The sequence below is a fragment of the Thamnophis sirtalis genome, unplaced genomic scaffold (assembly GCF_051295495.1).
Source record: "Thamnophis sirtalis isolate CommonGarterSnake01/CBP01778 unplaced genomic scaffold, rThaSir2_p1.2 scaffold_9, whole genome shotgun sequence".
NCBI lineage: Eukaryota > Metazoa > Chordata > Lepidosauria > Squamata > Natricidae > Thamnophis > Thamnophis sirtalis.
Genome location: NW_028261389.1, coordinates 7,875,996 through 7,899,171, shown reverse-complemented (window position 1 = coordinate 7,899,171; position 23,176 = coordinate 7,875,996). Strand labels below are relative to the sequence as shown.

At 41.5% G+C, this 23,176-nt stretch overlaps 1 protein-coding gene across 6 annotated transcripts in view; it reads left to right on the top strand.

Moving 5' to 3' along the window:
* USP6NL (USP6 N-terminal like) overlaps positions 1–23,176 on the top strand; it is a 147,073-nt gene that overhangs the window by 108,773 nt on the left and 15,124 nt on the right. For all 6 annotated transcript variants that reach the window (XM_087722744.1, XM_087722747.1, XM_087722746.1 and 3 more), the window contains 7 exons: positions 1,930–2,039; positions 5,782–5,830; positions 7,242–7,362; positions 9,324–9,418; positions 13,638–13,703; positions 13,811–13,910; positions 15,216–15,368. In XM_087722744.1, the coding sequence (XP_087578870.1) occupies positions 1,930–2,039; positions 5,782–5,830; positions 7,242–7,362; positions 9,324–9,418; positions 13,638–13,703; positions 13,811–13,910; positions 15,216–15,368 (694 nt within the window). The remainder of the gene's footprint in view (positions 1–1,929; positions 2,040–5,781; positions 5,831–7,241; positions 7,363–9,323; positions 9,419–13,637; positions 13,704–13,810; positions 13,911–15,215; positions 15,369–23,176) is intronic.

Sequence of the window (23,176 nt, the reverse complement as noted above, 5' to 3'; positions counted from 1 at the left end):
AGTATAATCTTTATTGTCATTGTACTTAAATACAACAAAATTGGTTATAGATGTTTTTGCTACGTTGAGAACCATTGTAGTTTTCTCAGGAACCTTTCACAAGATTTTCCCTTACCTGCCCTGGTGTATTGTTTGTATAGTGTGTGTGCCTGTGTGTTGTGTGCCAAACAGAGTTACGTTGTTTTGAGTTGAACAGCCTTACACATCTAGTTAATAAAACAGTAAGTAGCTGTAGGTACCCCAAGAAACAGTCTTATATCATGTTTATTCTGTTTTTCACATTCTTTTTTGGATGTTGTATTTTTGTTTAAATTGTTACTTTTCAATTTGGAAATCCAGAGATGTTTTGAAATGAGGGGGTGGGTGCACACAGGAGTTCATCTGCTACTGTTTTGCTTGGGAAATTAATAAATTACATCTAAACCTGCCAGACACTCAATGCACCTATTTCCTTTCCCTTTCAGTGAAAGTTGGCAGCGAATTGTGCTGTCAAAAATTGTAATTTAGGGCAGATTCTCAGCCTGTGGACCAAAAGCTACGTAGGATGCTACCAATAGAAGAGAATATTAGTATCTCAGGATTGAACTAAGGTGTCCTCAGTGTGTTTAAGCGAGCTTGGTGGTTTCCTTTCAGCCCCACAGTTACAATACAATGCTCTTCCTAAATTGATGTCTCCTGGGACTGCAGCTCTCAGAATTTCTTAGCGCATGACCTCTACAATTCTGGAAGTTCTTAAACATCCGGATGGCTTGACTGATAGGTAGAATTTTCTGCAACATGCAGAAACTTCAGAAGCAGCTGCTTCTCTTACCTCATATGCCACTTTCGATTCTTCACATCATTCACTGATCAATAGAACAAATTTAAGATGTTCCTTTCATTCCATTCACCAGGAGGTAGGCTGGATTGACCACGACAAGGAATGTTGATCTAGAAAACATTTGGGCCTACCAAATATTTTCTAGATCAACATTCCTTGTCATGGTTCCTCCCAGTTGCAAATATGGAAGCCAGCAGAAGGATGTGCATGTAATATCCTTTTCCACTTGAATGTCCCTGTTGTTGCAGTTCAGAAGGATCAATAGCAGTTAGACTTATATACCGCTTCATAGGGCTTTCAGCCCTCTCTAAGCGGTTTACAGAGTCAGCATATCGCCCCCACAGTCTGGGTCCTCATTTCACCCACCTCGGAAGGATGGAAGGCTGAGTCAACCTTGAGCCGGTGAGATTAGAACCGCTGAACTGCAGATAACAGTCAGCTGAAGTGGCCTGCAGTACTGCACCCTAACCACTGCGCCACCTCGGCTCTTCACTATGGTTGTTCACTATGGTTGACTGCTTGTACAGGTAGTCCTCAACCTACGACCACAATTGAGCCCAAATTTTATATTGCTAACTGAGACATTTGTTAAGTGAAGCTTTGCCCCATTTTACCAGCTTTCTTGCCACCGTTGTTAAGTGAATCACTGCAGTTGTAAAGTTACTAACGAGTGGATCTGGCTTCCCCATTGATTTTGCTTGTGGGAAGGTTACAAAAGGTCACCCCAGGACCCCGGGACACTGCCATGGTCATAAATATGAACCAATTGCCAAATGGCCGAATTCTGATCACATGACCATGGGGATGCCGCAACAGTCATAAGTGTGAAAAATAGAAACCACCTTTTTTCAGTGCCGTTGTAACTTTGAACGGTCATTAAATGAACTGGTGCAAATGGAGCACCACCGGTACTTAAAATCCTGCCTCTTGTTGGAAGAAGATATTTTGTAAGGGGGCAAATCAGTTTTGCTTCCCTCGGCCCAAGCAAAATAGGTTTATGGTCTTTGTGAGAAGTGGAGAATCATTGAAAAAGGATGATGAGCTAAAATGAGCAGTGAAGTCTTGGTGTATGTACATTTGTTTGATTGTTTCTCTCTTTCTTCCCTTAGACTTTAAAAACTCGAGCAAGAGGAATCTCTCCAGATATCCGGCAAATTGATCTCGATGTTAATCGGACCTATCGGGATCATATCATGTTCAGAGATAGATATGGAGTAAAGTGAGTGAAGCTAAATCGACTCCTTCCATGTGGATCTCGTTGCTTTTTTATTGTCTAGAACTTCCAAGAGATTTAATCTATACAGAGGTGCAACAAAATTTTGTGTCCTGTCTTCCAGGGCAAAACTTTCTCCCATCCCCTTGATTCCAGCTTAATGTCTCTCTGTGAGATCTTTGGTACTCTTTGAGTTTGGTGGTTTTCTTGCAGAGGTTTGTCCACTGATGATGTTACCCAGCTGGGTAATGAAATGTCTGCCAAAAAACTACCGAGCTCAGAGAGCACCAAGGATTTCACAGTTCAACCCTGAACTACGAATATTTTCTCTCTGTCTCTCTGCCTTGGGAGTTCTGGACTCAAAAATACACGTGACAGCAGAATCACGCTCATCTATATTTAACAGGCTGGCATAGACATAAGAAAAGCATCCTTAACAAGATTTCTAGAAAAGAGTTTAAAGTTTTTAAAATGGGAACATTTTCACATTGAAACAGAGTCATATTTTCCCATGTTAAATCCTCAATGCTGTGTTTGATTTTGAAATGGCCCAAGGAAATTTTAAAAAACTCTTACCCTGCATTTTAAAGTGCCAGAAAGAAACACTAAACTAACTTGAATGAAAGTGTTCCAAAATTGCCATATTCAGAAACCTGCTAGGATTTACCTTCCAAAGAGTCCCTTAAATTAATCCAAAGTTGGTATTTGGTAGCCCCCTATAGCCATTTAGATACATATGAAGAAAATTCAGTATTCTTTCAGTATTTTTTAGGTTAAAAATATTTGGAAATTATGAGAGCCAATTACACCTTTTTATGAGTTGGTTTCAGATGCAGTAGGATTACAGCTCTCCAGATTCACCACCCGTGTTGTAAGTTGTAGATCCGAAGCAACAGAAGGGCACCAGGTTGCGAATGGATTCTTAAGTACTACAGTCAACTTGTGTTTACTATGAAGTATTGCCCAAGATCCCTTTTGCAAAACTGAACAAACAAAATTATTGTTTAGTTAGTTGTGAGAGTGTTCTAAGTAGGTTTTGGATTGTGATTATTTTAGACAGTTGTATCCCCTCTCTGCAGATGGCTTTTTTTAAAAACCCATTTTCTAAGCTTAGGAGAATTATCAGAACAGTTAGTGAAATAGCATCATGGAAAAATAAAATGACAGTAATTCCACTGAGCATTATCCCAGCTCTTAGATATATCTAAATTGCCTGTTCTAATTTTTGAACATGGTTTTTTTTCGCCTTCACTTTGGGACGATTCAGATGAAATACTGTGTCATGGGTTATCATTGCAACCTCTTAGACTAAAGCTGTATGCGAGCGAGACTCTGGGATTTTTTTTTTAAAAAAAAATTGCACTTCCCTTGATTGGTTTGTTTACACAATTTCTGTTTGAATGGCTCAATACGGTGAACAAGACAAGAACAACAGTGATCAAACCAACAGATTGATAATTGGCAACAAGAGACGTAATAACCTGAGAAAGTGTTCACAATAAAATTTGTCAGATAGCGCTCATGACTTGGAGATAACAATAACATTTATTCCTCAAAGGCCCTGGAAGAGCAGCATTGGAACTGCTCCTGATGATTAACAGGAAAGGAGCAATTCTAACTTTCATTGACATAGTATTCCAGAAGGAGGGGCTCTCAGAGTTTGTTGCATAAATTCAAATCCAGAAGCACACAGATAACTGATGCTGCCGGATTCATTAACTTCTTTATATACATAAGATTATATGAATAAATGTACAATACCAACAGGTGGTTCTTCCAAGTGAACACAAGGCAGTAGAGTTACAGGCAAACCCAAGCAGTTAGTTTCATTTCAGCAGACAGGCGCAGACAGACAGCTAGTTTATTTCTCAGAGCAGCAGACTGCTTAAGTTTCTGTTTCGATTCTCTGCACAGACTTAGATCTGTTTAAGCTCCCATTGGCTGATTTAGTTGCTATAGCAATAGCAATAGCAGTAGACTTATATACCGCTTCATAGGGCTTTCAGCCCTCTCTAAGCGGTTTACAGAGAGTCAGCATATTGCCCCCAACAATCTGGGTCCTCATTTTACCCACCTCGGAAGGATGGAAGGCTGAGTCAACCCTGAGCCGGTGAGATTTGAACCGCTGAACTGCTGATCTAGCAGTAGCCTGCAGTGCTGCATTTAACCACTGCGCCACCTCGGCTCTTGCTATGCCTATTCATTGGCCGACCTTGTTCCCATGTCTCTCCCAGTCATGAATATTTTAACAGGGCCCCACTAAAAAGTGGGCTTGTTTCCATGTCCCCCTGTTATAGGTAGTCCTCGACTTACGACTAGCAGTTACAGTGGATCACTAGAACAATTTGAATTCGAAGTGCTAACATCTGCACACAACTCCACAGGCACATGACCACATGTTTAAGTGCTCAGCCACTTGGCTGCTTTTACAACGGTTTGTAGCGTTGTAGTGATTACACATGGTCACGACTTATGTTTTTGCTGGAAACTGGCATTTCCTTCCAGTTTCTGTCAAAACCCCGTCCCATCATGAACAATGTGTTCGCTTAACGACCGTGCCATTTTGCTGCTGCAAAAAACTTTGTAAAATGAGGCCCAGTCACATTGTGACTTGCTTGACGACCATCACGACTTATAACCATAATGGGGGGGCTCAGTTATAGTCATAACTCAAAGCCTACCTGTACTGTTTCCTCTTCGGTGGGTGCCTCTCTTGGATCGCAGAGAGTTTAGAAGTTGGTATGTTTTCTCTGGCAAGACATTTTGTCAGGAGGAGGAGGAGGAGGAGGATGTCATAATTTCAACTTCAGATGTTGTTACACAGCCAGAGTGACTGTATCTATGCTCAAGAGAGGAAGGAATTCTGTGGTAAGGATAAGGAAACCAAGTTAGTAAACGACAAAGAAACTCAAAAGAAATTTGATCTACTGGTTATAGCACCAAGCTGGAAAGTAGGAGACCATCAGCTTGACTCCTGCTTTAGGCAGGAGAACCAGCTGAGTGACCTTGAGCCAATGACCAGGAGATGGTGAGTTCTAGTCCTGCCTTAGGCATCAAAGCTAGCTGGTTGGCTTTGGGCCAGTCACTCTTTCTCTCAGCCCAGTTCACCTCACAGGATTGTTGTGGGGAAAATGAGGAAGAGGAAGGTGTGTTGAATATATTTGCTGCCTTAAGTTATTTGTAAAAACAATAAAGACGGGATAAAAAAATAAAGTTGTGAGGATTCAGCATTCTCCCTGAAGCCAGAATTCAGATTGGGGCTAAAATGTAGATGAGAATGAATGGAAGGGCAAGCTAGACACATGTACCCCAGGTGTCCAGATTTCAGCATATTTTTACAAAATACCCTATTACATTTTGTAAAATGCATGATTCTCTACAACGGTCTGTTTCCTTCAATGCTCAGTTTCTTTGGTTGTAACAGAACTCTTTTCCAGATACGCAACCCACTGTGTGGTCTTTTTTTTTTCCTTTCAAAGAGAGCTTTTGTAAATATTTTATCATATAACGGAACACTGATGTTCTTGCTTTTACAACTCACAGACATACATAATAGATAGACAGCCAATCTTTGTTAAGTAGTAGGCTGTTTTCAGTGTGCAGGGTTATGCAGATGTGCAGAATAGGACTGATATGATATTAAGCCGGCAACATTTTACATCACAAGTAATTTTTCCCGTAACCTGACTCCAAAACACATTTTGATTTTGTATAGTTACGTCTTCTGTCTTTTTTTCCCCCCCTCCAGGCAACAATCTCTGTTCCATGTCTTAGCTGCATATTCTGTTTATAATACGGTAAGATGATCTGTGCATGCTTCTCTGCATCTACACACAGTCAGTTCACACAGGTCACTCTTAAAAGATATTGAATTCATGGAAATATAATTCTCAAGGGCAACACGGAAACAGCGAGTTTGAATAGATGTAATTCTGTATTGGGTTGTTTGGCCCAGCAGGTGTAAAAAAGAAAATAATTTCTGATTCTTGGCCAGACGCTATCAAAGGTTGTTTTGCAAATGCTTGCCTGGGACCATTAAGATCAGAAACTGTAAAAAAAAAAGTGGTAAATAAGTTCACTCAGGCAATAAAATGCTACATGTTATGAGTAATAAGTTTTAGCAGTGTTATCGAGCTGGGTCACATACTGAGAAATAGTTGTGGAATTCTGGAACAGAAAGTTACAAATGTTCCTGAAAAGACAACAGCAAGATGTTCTGACCGAGGCTTCCCGAGAGCCTGAAGCAAACTCCTTGTCCCGACAAAAAACCCTTTTATTAATTGACTGTGAATTCTGCTCATTCACATCCAGTCTTTCAAGGGAGCATTTACAGTCACAGACCTTATCTGGCTTGGAGAGCTGCCAGGCCGATATCTGCAAAACGTGGCAAGGATTCACGGAGAGTCAGGAACCAATTAAGCGAACTAACACCCCCCACTATCAGGTCCACGTTTCAGGTCCAATTTCTTAGTTCAAATGAATCTGTTTGAAAGGAGAGAAATTTAATCAGAGGTTTTCTGTTGACTTCCTTCTGAAGGACACATGTTCTGTCTTGAAGGCTGTTTTTGTACTAGCTAGAATTTCACCACGAGGGTTCAGCTAGTCACCTAAACAGGGGAGAGGAGCTAAAGATTACGTGGAATAAGCCAAAGATGTGGAATAACAACAAGTCAGAGTGCAGAAAAGGGAAAGGAAGGACTCCTTTGTCCTTTCCTAACTTTACAGTCAACATTTCCTTAGAGCAGGGGTCTCCAACCTTGGCAACCAGCCATTGGCTGGGGAATTCTGGGAGTTGAAGTCCGCCAGGCTTAAAGTTGCCAAAGTTGGAGACTCCCCCTGCCTTAGAGCCGTCTTTCTTGACCTTGGCTGGTTTAAAATACATGGACTTCAACTCCCAGAATTCCCAAGCCAGCGTGCCAGGTTAAGAAACACTGCCTTAGGGGCCCCTCCACATCTTCAGGATAAAAACATTAGATCATGATAGCTTGTCCTATAGATAGAAGCTCTAGTTCCACCAGTCTCGCTGTCCTTTTCCGTTCTCTGTGCAAAGTCAGACAGAGAACTAATCCTCAGGGATATCCTTCCTCCAAGCATCTCGTCATTCACACTCTATCTACCCTTGCGAGAGAAAAAGTGAGTGCAGTGGTTTTAGCGTTCTTTGCATGCGCACACCAATTTTGTAACGGTTTTGTCTGCTTTCCCCCCCAGGAAGTTGGATACTGTCAAGGGATGAGCCACATAACCGCATTGCTCCTAATGTACATGAACGAGGAAGATGCTTTCTGGGCTTTAGTGAAACTGCTATCGGGGCCCAAGCATGCTATGCATGGTAGGTACCTGAAGTTTCATTCCATGTCGTGATAGCTAAACTGGCCTCTTCACATTAAACCTTTTTAGCAAACCTTAAAAAAAAAGAAGAAAGAATTACATTTAGAATTTCGCTTTTCAGTCCTGCAACATCATGGCTGGGTTCATACCAGAGATGGTATTCAGCCGGTTCTGAACAGTTCTGGAGAACCGGTAGTGGAAATTTTGAGTAGTTCAGAGAACCGGTAAATACCACCTCTGGCTGGCCCCGCCCCCATCTATTCTCTGCCTCCTGAGTCCCAGCTGATTGGGAGGAAGTGGGGATTTTGCAGTAACCTTTCCCTGGAGTGAGAGGGAATGGAGATTATTTACAGTATCCTTCCCCTGCCACGCCCACCAAGCTACGCCACGCCCATCAAGCCACACCCACAGAACCCGTAGCAAAAGAAATTTGAATCCCACCAGTGGTTCATACCACTGTCCTAAAACCAAGTTGACTAGTCAAAGGTATTATGGGTATCACAAAGAGTTGAAACAAATGGTATTACAGGTAGTCCTTGATTTACAACTGGTTGCTTAGTGACGTTTGAAAGCTACAATGGATCCCCAAAAAGTACTTACAAAATTCTGACAACCCTCCCCTCCCACAAACTCCCCGGGTTGTATGACCACATTTCAGGTGCTCAGCAACCAGCCCACCTTTATGGCTTTTGGCAGTGTCCTACAGTCGCGAGTCCGATTTACAACGTTTTTGCTGAAAACGGATCTTTATTTCTGGGCTTCAGCAAAATTACCCTATAGTGAACATTGAGTTTGCTGAATGATCTTCACATTCGCTTAACCAGAGGGACAGAAAAGGTGGTAAAATTGGGTCTGGTTAGGTGATGACCTGCTTTACCATTGTCATGATTTACAACCATAGTGGGCAGCCTCTGTTACGGTTATAAGTTGAGGACTATCTGTATGGCTTCATGCAGTGGTCTGGTTCACATGAGATGCTTTCAAAAGCTACTGAACGTCCAGTTGCATTAAACCTAGAATCATTGACCGTATGCCATCAAATTGAGGTCAGCTCTTAGTGGCTACAATCTAGACCTTGTTCAGCATGATCTGTCCCCATCTTAGCCTTCAGGTCCTCTAGCAAAGCACCTTTCACTGCTACGATTGAGACAGTTCACCTTGCTACTGCTCCTCCTTTTCTGTTTCCTCCCACTTTCCCTTTCTTTTTCATCTTTCCCATTGTTATAGCTCAGATTTTGATGCTTCGTTACCTAGGTGTAGATTAATAATCTTATTTAAGTGGTATATTTTTATTTAACATTGCTTACTAAGTTACTGCAGGATGCAGCATCGCCTTGTGATGAAATAAATAAATAACTAGATGATTAGATAGATAGATAGATAGATAGATAGATAGATAGATAGATAGATAGATAACTAGATAGATAGATAGATAGATAGATAACTAGATAGATAGATAGATAGATAACTAGATAGATAGATAACTAGATAGATAGATAACTAGATAGATAGATAGATAACTAGATAGATAGATAGATAGATAGATAGATAGATAGATAGATAGATAGATAGATAACTAGATAGATAGATAGATAGATAGATAGATAGATAGATAGATAGATAACTAGATAGATAGATAGATAGATAGATAGATGATAGATAGATAGATAGATAGATAGATAAACTAAATAGATAGATAACTAGATAGATAGATAGATAGATAGATAGATAGATAGATAACTAGATAGATAGATAACTAGATAGATAGATAGATAGATAGATAGATAGATAGATAGATAGATAGATAGATAGATAACTAGATAGATAGATAGATAGATAGATAGATAGATAGATAGATAGATAGATAGATAGATAGATAGATAGATAGATGATGGATGGATGGATAGTTGCTTATTCATGATGATCTCTCTCTCTTCTCTCCCCTACTTTCCCCAATTTTAGGGTTTTTTATTCCTGGTTTTCCTAAGCTGTTGAGGTTTCAAGAGCATCATGAAAAAATAATGAAGAAATTCTTGTCCAAGCTTAAACAACATTTTGTAAGTAAATGCCAACAAGAATGTGTTGATCAAGGGAACTCTTCGCAGATGAAATTTGTTTGGCATTTAATTTTCATTTAACTTTCGCTTCCATAGAGTTTCACAGGAAATACCGCAGCTTGCACAATTCTAATCTTTATAGTCGTAGACACATTATGGGATCTGAATAACTTTTCAAAGTCTTTCATGGCTACTCTACCAAGCGCTACCCTATGGCATATTTCTTGATTTATTTCTGCATGTTCCTTTACTGTGGATGGTTGATCTACCACTCTGAAATCTTCATTATCTATCCTAAGGCTGGTTCGTTTACCTGTAGACATTAGTTTGGTCTTTTTAATTAAAGTCTCCCCCCCCCCCCCCACTGCTCTTCTTGACTTTTATTACTGGAGCTGGCAGAGCCATTGTATTTTCAGCTTTTGGAGTAGTGTCATCAGCATAATGCAAGTTACTGATCTTCCTCTCCAAATTTTAAAACCATACTCGCCTTCCCTTAGTGTATATTCAGCACATAGGTTGAATAAATAAGAGGAGAGTATTCAAACTTGTCACATTCCTTTGCAAATCTGGGATAGTCTTTTTTTTTGGCCATGTTGTGTCCATTCTGTGGACACAGAATGATGTCTTCCTGACCCGTCTTTATTCCTGACCTGTCTTTTACACCTTGGTAAGATCACACTTGGAATATTGCATCCAGTTTATATCGCTATGATATAAAAAAGATGTTGAGACTTTAGAAACAGTGCAGAGAAGAGCAACAAAAGGGGCTGGAGGTTAAAACGTATGAAGAACGGTTGCAGGAATGGGGTATGTCTAGTTTAGTGAAAACAAGGACTAGGGGTGACATGATAGCAGGCTTCCAATATTTGAGGGGTTGCCACAAGAAGAGGGGGGGGTCAACCTATTCTCCAAAGCACCTGAGGGTAGAAGAAGAAGCAATGGGTGGAAACTAATCAAGGAGAGAAGCAACTTAGAACTAAGGAGAAATTTCCTGACTGTGAGGACAATCAGTGGAACAGAAGTTGCCTCCAGAAGTTGTGGATGCCCCAACACTGGAAGTCTTTAAGAAGATGTTGGATAGCCATCTGTCTAAAAGGTTATAGGATTTCCTGCCTTGAGCAGGGGGTTGGACTAGAAGACCTCCAAGGTCTCTTCCAACTGTTATTCTGTTATTCTTAAGGTTTCTCATGAGGGCAATGAGATGTTCTGGAATTCTGGTTTTTCTAAGCACTTTTAGCAGCTTGACATAGCTGACCCAATTGAATGCAATGTAATCAGTGAAGCCCGTCATGACTTCCTTTTGGCATTCTTAGCTTTTTTCAGGACCTTTAATAACTAGGAACATCACTCTTATATTAAGCAAGTCTTTATTTTTCAAATTTTTATTAAGTTTATCAGGATATAAAATACAAAAGAAAAATCAAAATAGTGGGAAAAATGGGGAGGAAAAAACGGAAGGGAAAAGAGTGTAGGGTAAAGGGAGGGGAGAGAAATAAAAACATTGACTTCCTACTCTCTTTAGTGCAGTACTGTAATGACTAAGAAGCTGAGCTTGTCGATCAGAAAGGTCGGCAGCTCGGCAGTTAGAATCCCTAGCGCCGTGTAACCGAGTGAGCTCCCGTTACTTATTCCAGCTTCTGCCAACCTAGCAGTTCGAAAACACGTGAAATTGCAAGTAGAAAAATAAGGACCACTTTGGTGGGAAGGTAACAGCGTTCCGTGCGCCTTCGGCATTTAGTGATGCCGGCCACATGACCACGGAGACATCTTTGGATAGCGCTGGCTCTTTGGCTTCGAAACGGAGATGAGCACCGCCCCCTAGAGTCAGGAACGACTAGCACATATGTGCGAGAGGAACCTTTATCTTTATAAGATAGTAGCATTGCAGCCTCAATGTTTTACTTTTATATACTAATATGTGCTAACCATTTCTATAAGAACAAATGTATCTAATCAGCAAAACCTGAAATCAAAGTTTCCTTTTTTGCCATCTCAAGCACAAAATCCAGAAGTGGTTTCCAAGTAGAAACAAAGCTGGACATGTTCTTTTCTTTGATTAAAGCAGCCAATTTGGCCATCTCTGCTAGTTCCATCAGTTTTTCCAGCCAATCTCCCATTGTGGGAATTAAAGTATTTTTCCATTTTTGTGCATTCTTGCTGCTGTCAACATATATAAAAACAAAGTTCCAATTTTTCCCCCAAGTTCTTTGTCCATTAAGCCTAAAAAAGATCTTTGGTTTTATTTTTATATTTACTTTTAAGAATTTTCTGTATTAAAATATGAATCTTACCCCAGTACTGTATATGTATATATTTGCTTTGGAGCAGGTCCACCAGAGATGATAAAGAGTTCCTTCTTTACATTTAAAAAACACATTTGAAATACCTGGAAACATTTTTGATAGTTTAGCCAGCATCAACAGTACATCATTTTGTAAAAAAATTAAAAAATCAAGGCTTTTTAAAGAGTAACAACTCTTTAAAGGTAACAGAGTATGAGTTCTAGTCTTAACTTAACTTCTAGTCTTAAGAGATAGATCGATCAATCGATGATAAATGATATAGAGATTAGATAGATAGATAGATAGATAGATAGATAGATAGATAGATATTAGATAGATAGAGATTTGATTGATTGATAATCAATCAATGATAAATGATATAGATAGAGATTAGATAGATTGATTGATTAATCAATCGATGATAAATGATATAGAGATTAAATAGATGGATGGATGGATAGATAGATAGATAGTGGTTTAGTGGTTTAGTGGTTTATTAGCATTTGTAGGCCGCCCTTTTCCCTGAGGGGACTCAGGGCGGCTCACAGGAAACCAGGGAGGGGGGAATACAACATTAAGACAACAACATATAATAAAATAGTAAACAACATACATTCATCATTCGGGCGGGGTAGCGATCCTTATCCCCAGGCCTGACGGGCGAGCCAGTTCTTCAAGGCTATGCGGAAGGCTTGGACGGTGGAGAGGGTACGAATCTCCACGGGGAGCTCGTTCCAAAGGGTCGGGGCTACTGCTGAGAAGGCCCTCCTCCTTGTAGTTGCCAGCCGACACCGATAGATAGATAGATAGATAGATAGATAGATAGATAGATAGATAGATAGATAGATAGATAGATAGATAGATAGATAGAGATAGAAATTAGATAGATTGATCAATCGATAAATGATATAGAGATTAGATAGATGATAAATGATAGATGATAAATGATAGATAGATAGATAGATAGATAGATAGATAGATAGATAGATAGATAGATGAATGATAAATGATAGATAGATAGATGATAAATGATGGATGGATGGATGGATACATGAGAAGCAAACACTCTAAGCCAGTGGTCTCCAACCTTTTGAGAACCAGGGACCAGTTCTACATGGAAAACAATTTTTCCACATAGTGGTTGCTGCTGCTGGTTTCATGTGCTACTTACAATAGATCATACACATGCGCAGATGAAGCTTGGCTTGCTTGGGTGTGGCCCGGGGATTGGGGGGCCCTGCTCTAAGCACCTTGGAGACAAAGCACACAGCTAGAAGCTCAACGGTGGTTCCCCAACACCTCTGTCACTAGAGTTATCATAAAGTGGCGATTTTCCAGTTAATCCCCTTGGGAGCCAGCATAGTTGGTGGTATTGAATGCTCCGCCAAGAAAAAACTTCCAAGAAGGTTACTAATGTTGGTAGTCGCAACTTACAACCACAACTGAGCCCAACACGTCTGTGGTTGAGCAAGATATTTTTTAAAGTGAGCTTTTAAGTCCCGTTTTATGACCTTGTCACAGTTGTTAAGTGAATCACTGCAGTTGCCACGTTAGTAACAAGGTTGTTAAGTGAATCTGGATTCCCCCTTGACTTTGCTAGTCCGGAGGGGATCACATGACCCCCCAGGGCAAGTGTAGCGGTCATAAATATGAATCCGTTGCCAAGCATCTGAATTTTGATCCCGTGACCATGGGGATGCTGCAACGGTCATAAGTGTGAAACATGGTCATGATTCCCTTTTTTTCCAGTGCCGTTGCAAGTTTGAACGGACTGCTGTAAGTTGAGGACTACCCGTAGCTGTCCAGGAAGGCAGCACAATGTTCTGGAAGGAGGGAGAAATACACTTCGAATACACTGTGCATTTAACTCCACATTTGCATTCTGCTCTGTGCCAATTTTATCCTTCTAAAATTGGTGAACTGTGTCTTCTTCGCAGGATTCCCAGGAGGTCAACACCAGCTTTTACACAATGAAGTGGTTTTTCCAGTGTTTCCTTGACCGTGTGAGTAGCCTTAGCTGTTGCTTTCATTATCAGCCCAGCTGGCCCTCTGGGCCAGAGACGCATTTTTGCTTATGTGCTGACACATCCGTATGGTTCTTTCATTGCAGACTCCCTTTCGGTTAACCCTCAGGATCTGGGATATCTACGTCCTTGAAGGAGAGCGAGTTCTTACTGCAATGGCCTACACCATTCTGAAACTGCACAGAAGTAAGAGCTTGGCCTTGCCTTTAAATGCTCCTTGTTTTGAGTGACCAGACTTGTGGGATTCTTATTTCTGGCTGGCTGAAAAGTGATTGCAGTAGCATTTAGACTTAACCGTATTTTTCGGACTATAAGACGCAGCGGTGTATAAGACGCACCAAGATTTCGAAGAGGTAATAAGAAAAAAAAGTTTTTGTCTTCCCCCACCCCCCCAGGAGCACGCCCCTGTTTTGCACCAAAATGGGGGAAGTTTTCCCTTCCCCCAGCCCTGCTGAAGCCTGCAGAGTGCTCCTGGTGGGTGGGGGAAGGCAAAACCACCCCCATTCTGCTGAAAAATGGCCCACTTTTCACCCATTTTTTCACAAAAATGTGACGAGGGGGTGGGGCTTTGGGAGACCAAAAATGACTGTATTCGGTGTATAAGACGCACCATTTCCACACTCTTTTAGGGGGGGAAAGATGCATCTTATACTCAAAAAAAATACGGTATATACCGCTTTACAGTGCTTTCCAGCCCTCTCTTTTACAGAGTCAGCCTCTTGCCCCCAACAATCTGGGTCCGCATTTTACCCACCCCGGAAGGATGGAAGCCTGAGTCAACCTTGAGCTGGGGAGATTCGAACGGCCAAATTGCAGGCAGCCGGCAGTCAGCAGAAATAGCCTGCAGTACTGCACTCCAACCACTGCGCCACCGTGGATAGAAGCGAATATTTCTAGCTCAGGCTTGAACTATGAAATCCTTGGTATTCTCTGAGCTTGGTTGCTCTTTTTTTTTTTTTTGCAGACGTTTCATTACCAAACTACGTAACATCATCAATGCACACAGCTTGGCAATGAAACATCTGTAAAAAAAACAGCCAAGCTCAGGGAACTCCCAAGGACTCCAGAGTGGCTGAAACTCCCAATATAAAGTTGCTGTACAGAAACCACAACTGGGCCCAACATTTATGTTGCTGAGCGAGACAGTTGTTAAGTGAGTTTTGTCCCATTTTACAATCTTGATTGCCACTGCTGTTAAGTGAATCACTGCAATAGTTAAATTAGATGTTTGTTTACTAATCTTTGGCTTCCCCCATTGACTCTGCTCATCAGAAGGTCGCAAAAGGCGATCACGTGACCCAGGGATATTGCAACCGGCATAAGTACATGCCAGTTGGCAAGCATCCAAATTTTGATCACCTCCTGAGGATGCTTAATGCAAGACAATTTTTTTCAGTGCTGTTGTAGCTTTGGCTGCTCAAGAATAATTGTACGTTGAGGACTACCTGCAGTCTTTTTCTCTCTCCCCCCCCCCCCTCCGTGTCACCTTAGAACACCTGGTGAAATTGCAGATGGAAGAACTGGTCCAGTTTCTTCAGGACACTCTTGCCAAAGATTTCTTCTACGATGATGATTTTGTAATAGAACAACTCCAGAGCTCCATGGCAGAACTGAAACGGGCAAAAATGGACCTCCCTGTGGCAGGTAAATAATTCTTCCAGGTACCAGTATCTCATGGTGTTATGTTTATTTGCACACCTTTTGAAATTTCTTCACCTGTCGGCAAGGATTATAGAATTGCGCTACCAGGAAGGGAAGTCTGGAAGAACTTCAATATATTTTCTTGGAAACCCTGACCATTGACCAAAATGACTCATCCAGGTAACTGTCACTTAAGCACTAAGGCAGTTTAGTAGGTTTTGCTATCTTGCTTCAAGGTACATTCCATCTTCTCAGTATAACATTTCTGCAAATTTTGAAGCTGTGGGAAAGACATTATTATTATTATTGTTGTTGTTGTTTTGCCGCCTGCCTTCCTGCTTTAAAAGTAAATAGAATTTGGGGGGAAATGGAGGCATATTCATTGTTTAAAATCTTTTCTAATTACAGCTTTATTGTTAATGAAATGCGAACGCTTAATTTCTTCATAAATGTGTTTTTGGTGCATCCAGTTGGCTTTTATTCACAGGATAATGACAAATGGCAATGATTTAATTTACATTAAATGTTTAGGGTTTTTTTTTTTAGCAAACGCGTCTGTCAAACTCTTAAGGACTATAGCATCTTTTCATTTTGGTCTGTTTAGTTAAAAGTGGCACCCAGAAATTTATCTTTGAAAACAAGAGGCCACCAACTTGAAAGTAAGTGGGGGGAAAGTATATTCCGGACATTTCTGCCTGTGTTTTAAAAATAAAATGTATCTAGGTTCAGAAAAAGAGAACAGAAAATAATGCAGAACACCCACTTCGATACATACATCGTGTCTACTCAATTATGTTCTGAATCCTGTCGTCAGTGGATTCCATTGCAGCTGATCCCTTATTTTTGTCCTTTCTTCATTTTTATGGCTTTCTGGAACCAGAATGTCTTCCCTTTATTGTGACACCACATGTTCATTTATTCTTAATTCGGAGGGAAGACTGTCAACCCTAAATGAGATGCTTTTGCACCCCTAGCAATTTTACAGCTTATTTCATTTTTTTTCTAATTTCTCAGGAAAAATGCAGAAACAAACTGTCAAAACGGGAGGGGGGGAAAATTGGGGGGGGGGGGAAGCAGTACCCCCTGGTTTCTTCCAACATGTCAACTCACCAACCCCAAAAAGCATGAATAAAGATAAATAAAATGCCTGTATGCCTAATCACTTGGTTCTTGGGAGGCATCCGTTTCCCTGCAAACAGCCTACTTTTTCCGCATGGACATTGGCACATTCTAAAGGCAGATTTACATCCTTTTAATTAGAAGGGAGGTTGAGTTAATTTCTAGGCAACGGGCTGTGGAATGGCATCCCTCCCCCCCCCCCCCCCCGCACACGTCTGATGTGGAAATAGCTGCGATCCTCTTTGCTAGCCGCTACTCCCCGATTCCCTCGTCGTTTATCCAGCCAATCCTGCCATCCTAAGGAGATTTTTCTGCTGTTCAGCGAAGAAGGTAGGAGAGGGAATTGAAACGTTCTGCTTCAATTCTTCGCCAAGAGAGGACTCTTCAAGAGGCCTCTCAACATAGGGGGCCAAAGAAAAGCAAGTTTTTTTAAAAAAAAAAAAAAAGTCAGGGGCAAATATTTCTTTTGAAAGTTGGGGAAGATATTTGTGTTGTGAAACGATGCACCATGCAGGTTTATATATATATATATTTAGTGTTCAACCCCTGGTATGCCCCAATTATGGGAGGAAGCTAACTGCTTCCATATCTGTCAATCGGCTTGTCACAAGAGTTCATCACGACAGAAACCCAATATTTTTACTGTTGCCTTTTGTACTATTTAGCTCTCATTAGCTAGCCATACCCTTACTGGGATTCGAGCCTGTGCTATATTACATTGTAGGCAGACGTCTTAGCCATTACGCCACAGCCTCTCCTCCTTATCAGCAAAAATGCAACACACACACACACACACACATATAGGGGCCCTTGGTGCTCTCTGAGCTTGGTTGTTTTCTGGCAGGTGTTTTGGTAATGATGATGTTTCAGGGATGATGATAGTTTGGGTGATGAAACATTTGTAAGAAAACAACCAAGCTCAGAGAGCGCCAAGGAACCCCCCCCCCCCCCGTTTCCCTTTTCAACCCTGAGCGGCAAATATTCCCTTTTATGGGTTTATATATCCATTTTAGGTTGTTTTCTACCCCTGTGTAGGCCCACCCCTGTGTTGTAGGAAGAAAATTGCATCTTTTTTCAGTATCAGTATGTTGAAAACCTAACAACCTCTAGTTTTACTATCTTAATGGCGCGTTTTTACCCCACTCCACCCCAAAGGCAACTGGATTGTTGTTTGAGGAGGAGGAGGAAGAAGATTTTTCACTTCTCATCCAAAAAGCTTCATTGGTTGTGACTGGGTGGTGGTGGATGGATGGAAGGATCGTATTTCTTTGCGGTCATCTGGTCATTAACAGCATCTCTTTGAGAGCCCTTGAGGCCCCTTGGGGGGGGGGGGTTATCTATGCCCTTGGGGTCATCGGAATCGGTGCAAATGGGGGTGGAATCTTTCTGGAACTGCTGAAAGGGCTGCATTGTAGACAGCAGATAGGTGGTGTCTTATTCCTGCCACTCTGTCTAATGACCAGATGACTGCAAAGAAATATAATTCTTCCACCCACCCGCCAAATCCTATAAGAACCTATCCTTCCATTCCCCCATCATGATGAAGCTTCATGGATGAGAAGCGAAACTCCTCCTCCTCCTCCTCCTCCTCCTCCTCCTCCTCCTCCTCCTCCTCCTCCTCCTCCTCCTCCTCCTTCTCCTCCTCCTTCTCCTCCTCCTCCTCCTTCTCTTTCCGCTCTTCTTTTTCTTTCTTTCTTTCTTTCTTCTTCTTCTCCTTCTCCTTCTTCTCCTCCCTCCTCCTCCTTTTCTTCTTCTTCTTCTTCTCCTCCTTCTCCTTCTCCTCCTCCTTCTCCTTTTCTTCTTCTTCTTCTTCTCCTTTTCCTCCTCCTCCTCCTTTTCTTCTTCTTCTTCTTCTTCTTCTTCTTCTTCTTCTTCTTCTTCTCCTCCTCCTTCTCCTTCTTCTTCTCCTCCTCCTCCTCCTTTTCTTCTTCTTCTTCTTCTTCTTCTCCTTCTCCTCCTCCTCCTCCTCCTCTTTCCCCTCTTCTTTTTTCTTTTTCTTCTTTTTCTTCTTTTTCTTCTTCTTTTTTCTTCTTCTTCTTCTTCTTCTTCTTCTTCTCCTCCTCCTCCTCCTCCTCCTCCTCCTCCTCCTCCTCCTTCCCCTCCCCCCTCCTTCCCCTCCCCCCTCCTCCTCCATCTTCTTTTTCCTTCTCCCACCTCCTCCTCCTCCCCCTCCTCCTCCATCTTCTTTTTCCTTCTCCTTCCTCCTCCCTCCTCCTCCTCCTCCTCCTCCTCTCCATAGGCCTCTAGCTTTACTCGTTACCATCAGTTTACACCCGACTTGGGTTACTGTTGAAGGCGCAATGTGTTTTTAAGAATATCAGAAAGACACCAATTTGCAGCCCTAGCGTGATGGCAGCGGGCCTCTTCAGCCTTTTCCCAGATTTTCCAGTTATCTTGTTTTTAACTACTGGCATCTCTTTGCCAACCTGTGCAAGAGCCCACTTTTCTTACCTCCAAGCCTTTGCAGCAGCTGTCCTTCCCTCCCCTTGTAAAATTGGAATTTTAAATCTGGAGATTACAGCAAACATTATAATGACATGTTCTAGCACGCCTTGAGTATCATTAATAGCAAATATAAACACTGTTAGGCTTTTGGGTGACCTGAAAAACATATTTCCTGGAGGGAAGACAGAACGTTTCAGACCTTTGCCCCCTTCCCTCCATCTGCTTTCTGATTTCACACTTGCTTCCGTGCAACCTCCCTTCACAGTATTTTCCTGCTCATCTTTTCCTCCCACCTAGTTGTTATTCTCCTCCATCCTTCCGTTGCTTTTAGAATACAGACATAGATAGCATCCAAGGTTCCTGCCTACAACTAGCTTGAATGGCAGGAAAGAAATGCACCTGGGCTCTCTTCTTGTCCGGCCCATCACATTCTGTTGGCGCATAAGATCCATCGCTTCTAAAACTCCTCCCGCAATGGGTGGAAACTAATCAAGGAGAGAAGCAACTTAGAACTGAGGAGGAATTTCCTGACAGTTAGAACAATTAATCACTGGAACAGAAGTTGCCTCCAGAAGTTGTGAATGCCCCAACACTGGAAGTCTTTAAGAAGATGTTGGAGAGCCATTTGTCTGAAACGGTATAGGGTTTCCTGCCTCGGCAGGGGGTTGGACTAGAAGACCTCCAAGGTCCCTTCCAACTCTGCTATTGTATTGTATTGTATTAAAGTGTAGAGACATCCATATTCGTAAGCAAATAAGCAAGAAAGAACTTAGACTAGTTGTTCTCTGCTTTCAAGCATTATTCAGAATATATATATCTATATCTATCTATCTATCTATCTATCTATCTATCTATCTATCTATCTATCTATCTATCTATCTATCTATCTATCTATCATCTATCTATCTCTATATGTATATGTATATCTATATATATATCTATATCTATATTTATCTTCTATCTATATCTATATCTACCTATCATCTATCTTTCTTTCTTTCTTTCTTTCTATCTATCTATCTATCTATCTATCTATCTATCTATCTATCTATCTATCTATCTATCTATCTATCTATCTATCTTGTATTTGTGCTGATAAATAAATAAAGGGAGACTAGTATAGCTCTATTTCAAGCTATTTAGCTCTCATCAGCTAGCCATACCCTTACTGGGATTCGAGCCTGGGCTGTATTACATATTAGGCAGACGTGTTAACCACTAAGCCACAAGGTTCTCCTCCTTTATCAGCTCTATATATATGTGTGTGATTTTCTGATTACCCCTAATTTCCCTGCAAGCTTGTGTGTATGAGAGGTCCTTGGTCCTCTCTGAACTTAGGTGTTTTTCTTACAGATGTTTTATTAGCCAAAGAAGATGATATCATCATTGCTAGCCCTGATGATGATATCTAGTTTGGGTAATGAAACATCTGCAAGAAAACAATCAAGCCGAGAGCAGCAAGAACCTCTCATTTCAGCCCTGAGCTACACATATTCTCCTTGGCTTGTGTGTGTGTTTGCGCGCAGGTCTTCGGCAGGCATATCTTTTTCTCTGAGTTTATCTCTTTGGAAAACAAGCATATCGACACACCCTACTTGGGGATCAGGTGGGTGTTACGTTCTGCCCAACTTCCTTCTCGGAGGCTCTTCTTCTACTTAACAGTCACAAAAACATCCTTGCCTCCCTCCCAAAACACCTAGCCCATGTCTTGCCTTGTTCATTTGATCCAGGAAGTAGGTCCTCTCTTTATCTAAGTGTCATCAGTCCTGGAGTCTTATCTTCTCATCCCAGGTTCATCTTTCTTTAATCCTTACCTACAAGCAATTTTACTCCTCCTTAAGGATGTGTCTGCCTTTCTTTTAGACATTACCTCACTTCAGTGCAGAGACATGCTCTCCCAGGTGGGGGGGGGAGGGGAGAGGAGAAGCCTCCTGTCTCAAGGGCAACTGGAAAGCTCTACCCTTCAGGCTGAACCTCCAATTTGTATATGTAAGCAAAAAACAACCGATATGTGACTGTAGCGAAGTCTTGGGTTTCAGGGTTAGGAGAGAAGGACCAAAAAATGACAGAGGCAGCAGAAGAAATTGGGCAGGGAAACCTCAGTCTTCATGTCAGAGTGTGTTGCAGAAATCAAATCCAGAAAGCACAGATAGGTCACTGATTCAGCAGGATTCATTAACTTCTCTTTATATAACCTGTTTCCCCAAAAATAAGACCTCCCCGGATAATAAGCCCAATCGGGCTTTTGAATGCATGCGCTAAAATAAGCCCTTCCCCGAAAATAAGCCCTCCCCCCAAAAAAAGGTTGCGACACAGCAGCAGCCATGAGGTGACCACGCTCTCTGCCTCCTGCACCTCAAAAATAATAAGACCTCCCCGAAAATAAGGCCAAGGCTTATTTCAGTCTTATTTTCAGGGAAACACGGTACATAATATAAAACATTCGACATACGTACAATAACAAGAGTAGTACCAATACCGTGGTAGAGAGGAGAAATTGGTTTTGGTTCCAGCAGCCAGACTAGTTTTTAGCTCAGCACAGACTCAGAGCTACAGGACTAAGCCACACCCAGACTCCAAAGTGTTTCAGCTCCCATTGGCTGACCTTGTTGCTAAGCCCTATTCCAGTTCATGAATATACTTGACACTTTAGTGCCCCGATACTTCTCTATGTGTCTCTGACACTTTTTATAAGACAAGATTAAATAAGAATGCATCAGATAACAGGCTTCTCTTTAGTAAGAGGAAGAGTACCAAAATGGGCATTTCTTGTTCTAAGATAGACTTCCTTAGAACCCTCATGACTGTTAAATTATTCTTTTATTTTCTGAGGCAATCTCTAGTTCAGTTTTCCTTGATCCAGCAGCATCTCTGAGACTCCTTGAATTACACAAAGAATCACAGGTTTGGAGAGTCAACCTGGGAAATGCACTGATCTCAGGATTCCTTGGGGTGCCATTGTTTCCTCAACAAACAACAAATATGAAACTTCTTGGATACTAAAATTAGAAGAAAAGAATTCATGAGAAATTACAAAATGAGATTAGCTCCAGGAGAACGCCTTCTCCATCGTAACACTCTGATAATGGAATTTGGCTACTTTTTTCCTGCCATCAGCTGCGATACATAACTTCTTCCTAGCATTTATCTTTACATTTGTATATGCTTTGTTTTAAAATCATAATTGTCTGAATGTGTACTGACTCGAGGGATGTAGTGGCTCAGTGGCTAAGACGGTTTGAAATCCCTACCGCCACGTAACAGAGTGAGCTCCTGTTACTTATCCCAACTTCTGCCAACCTGGCAGTTCGAAAACACATAAAAATTGCAAGTATAAAAATAGGAAGCACCTTTGGTGGGAAGGGAACAGCATTCCATGCGCCTTTGGAGTTTAGTCATGCCGGCCACATGACCACGGAGACGTCTTCGGACAGTGCTAGCTCTTCAGCTTTATAACAGAGATGAGCACCGCCCCCTAGAGTTGGGAACGAGTAGCACACATGTGCGGGGGAACCTTTATCTATACTGACTAGTGGTTTTTTTCAGTCATCTTCTCAACAAAAATCTGATCTCTTATAGTCAGAGTTTGTTGCATAAATTCAAATCCAGAAAGCACAACAGAATCAGATAACGGATTCAGATGGATTCATTAACTTCTTTATACATAAGAATAGATGAATAAATGTACAATACCAACAGGTGGTTCTTCCAAGTAAACACAAGGCAGGAGAATTACAGGTAGTTAGATACATTTCAGCAGACAAGCGCAGACAGACTGCTAGTTTACTTTTCATAGCAGCGGACTGCTTAATTCTTTAGTTTCTGTTTCAATTCTCTGCACAGAGTCAGATCTGTTTAAGCTCCCATTGGCTGACTTAGTTGCTATGCCTATTCATTGGCTGACCTTGTTCCCATGTCTCTCCCAGTCACGAATATTTTAACAGAACTCTTGGTCTCCAGGCTTGCAATCTAATATGAAAGGCTCCAGGTGTTCTCCCCTTGGCGCCTTCCATATTTGAAGCATGGGCAACTATGAAATAAGACAAAACATTCCATGTCCGAAACATGAATTGAAACAAGGTCAGGAATCATGCTGGTTACAAATTCTGAGAATTTGAGAATTGTATCCTAGTACATCTTGCTGGCAACAGATAATGCTCGGCTTCTCAAAGCCCAACCAGGACACACAATACTTGCGGGAATGACTTCAGTTTGATTTCTCTCTCTCTCTCTCTCTCTCTCTCTCT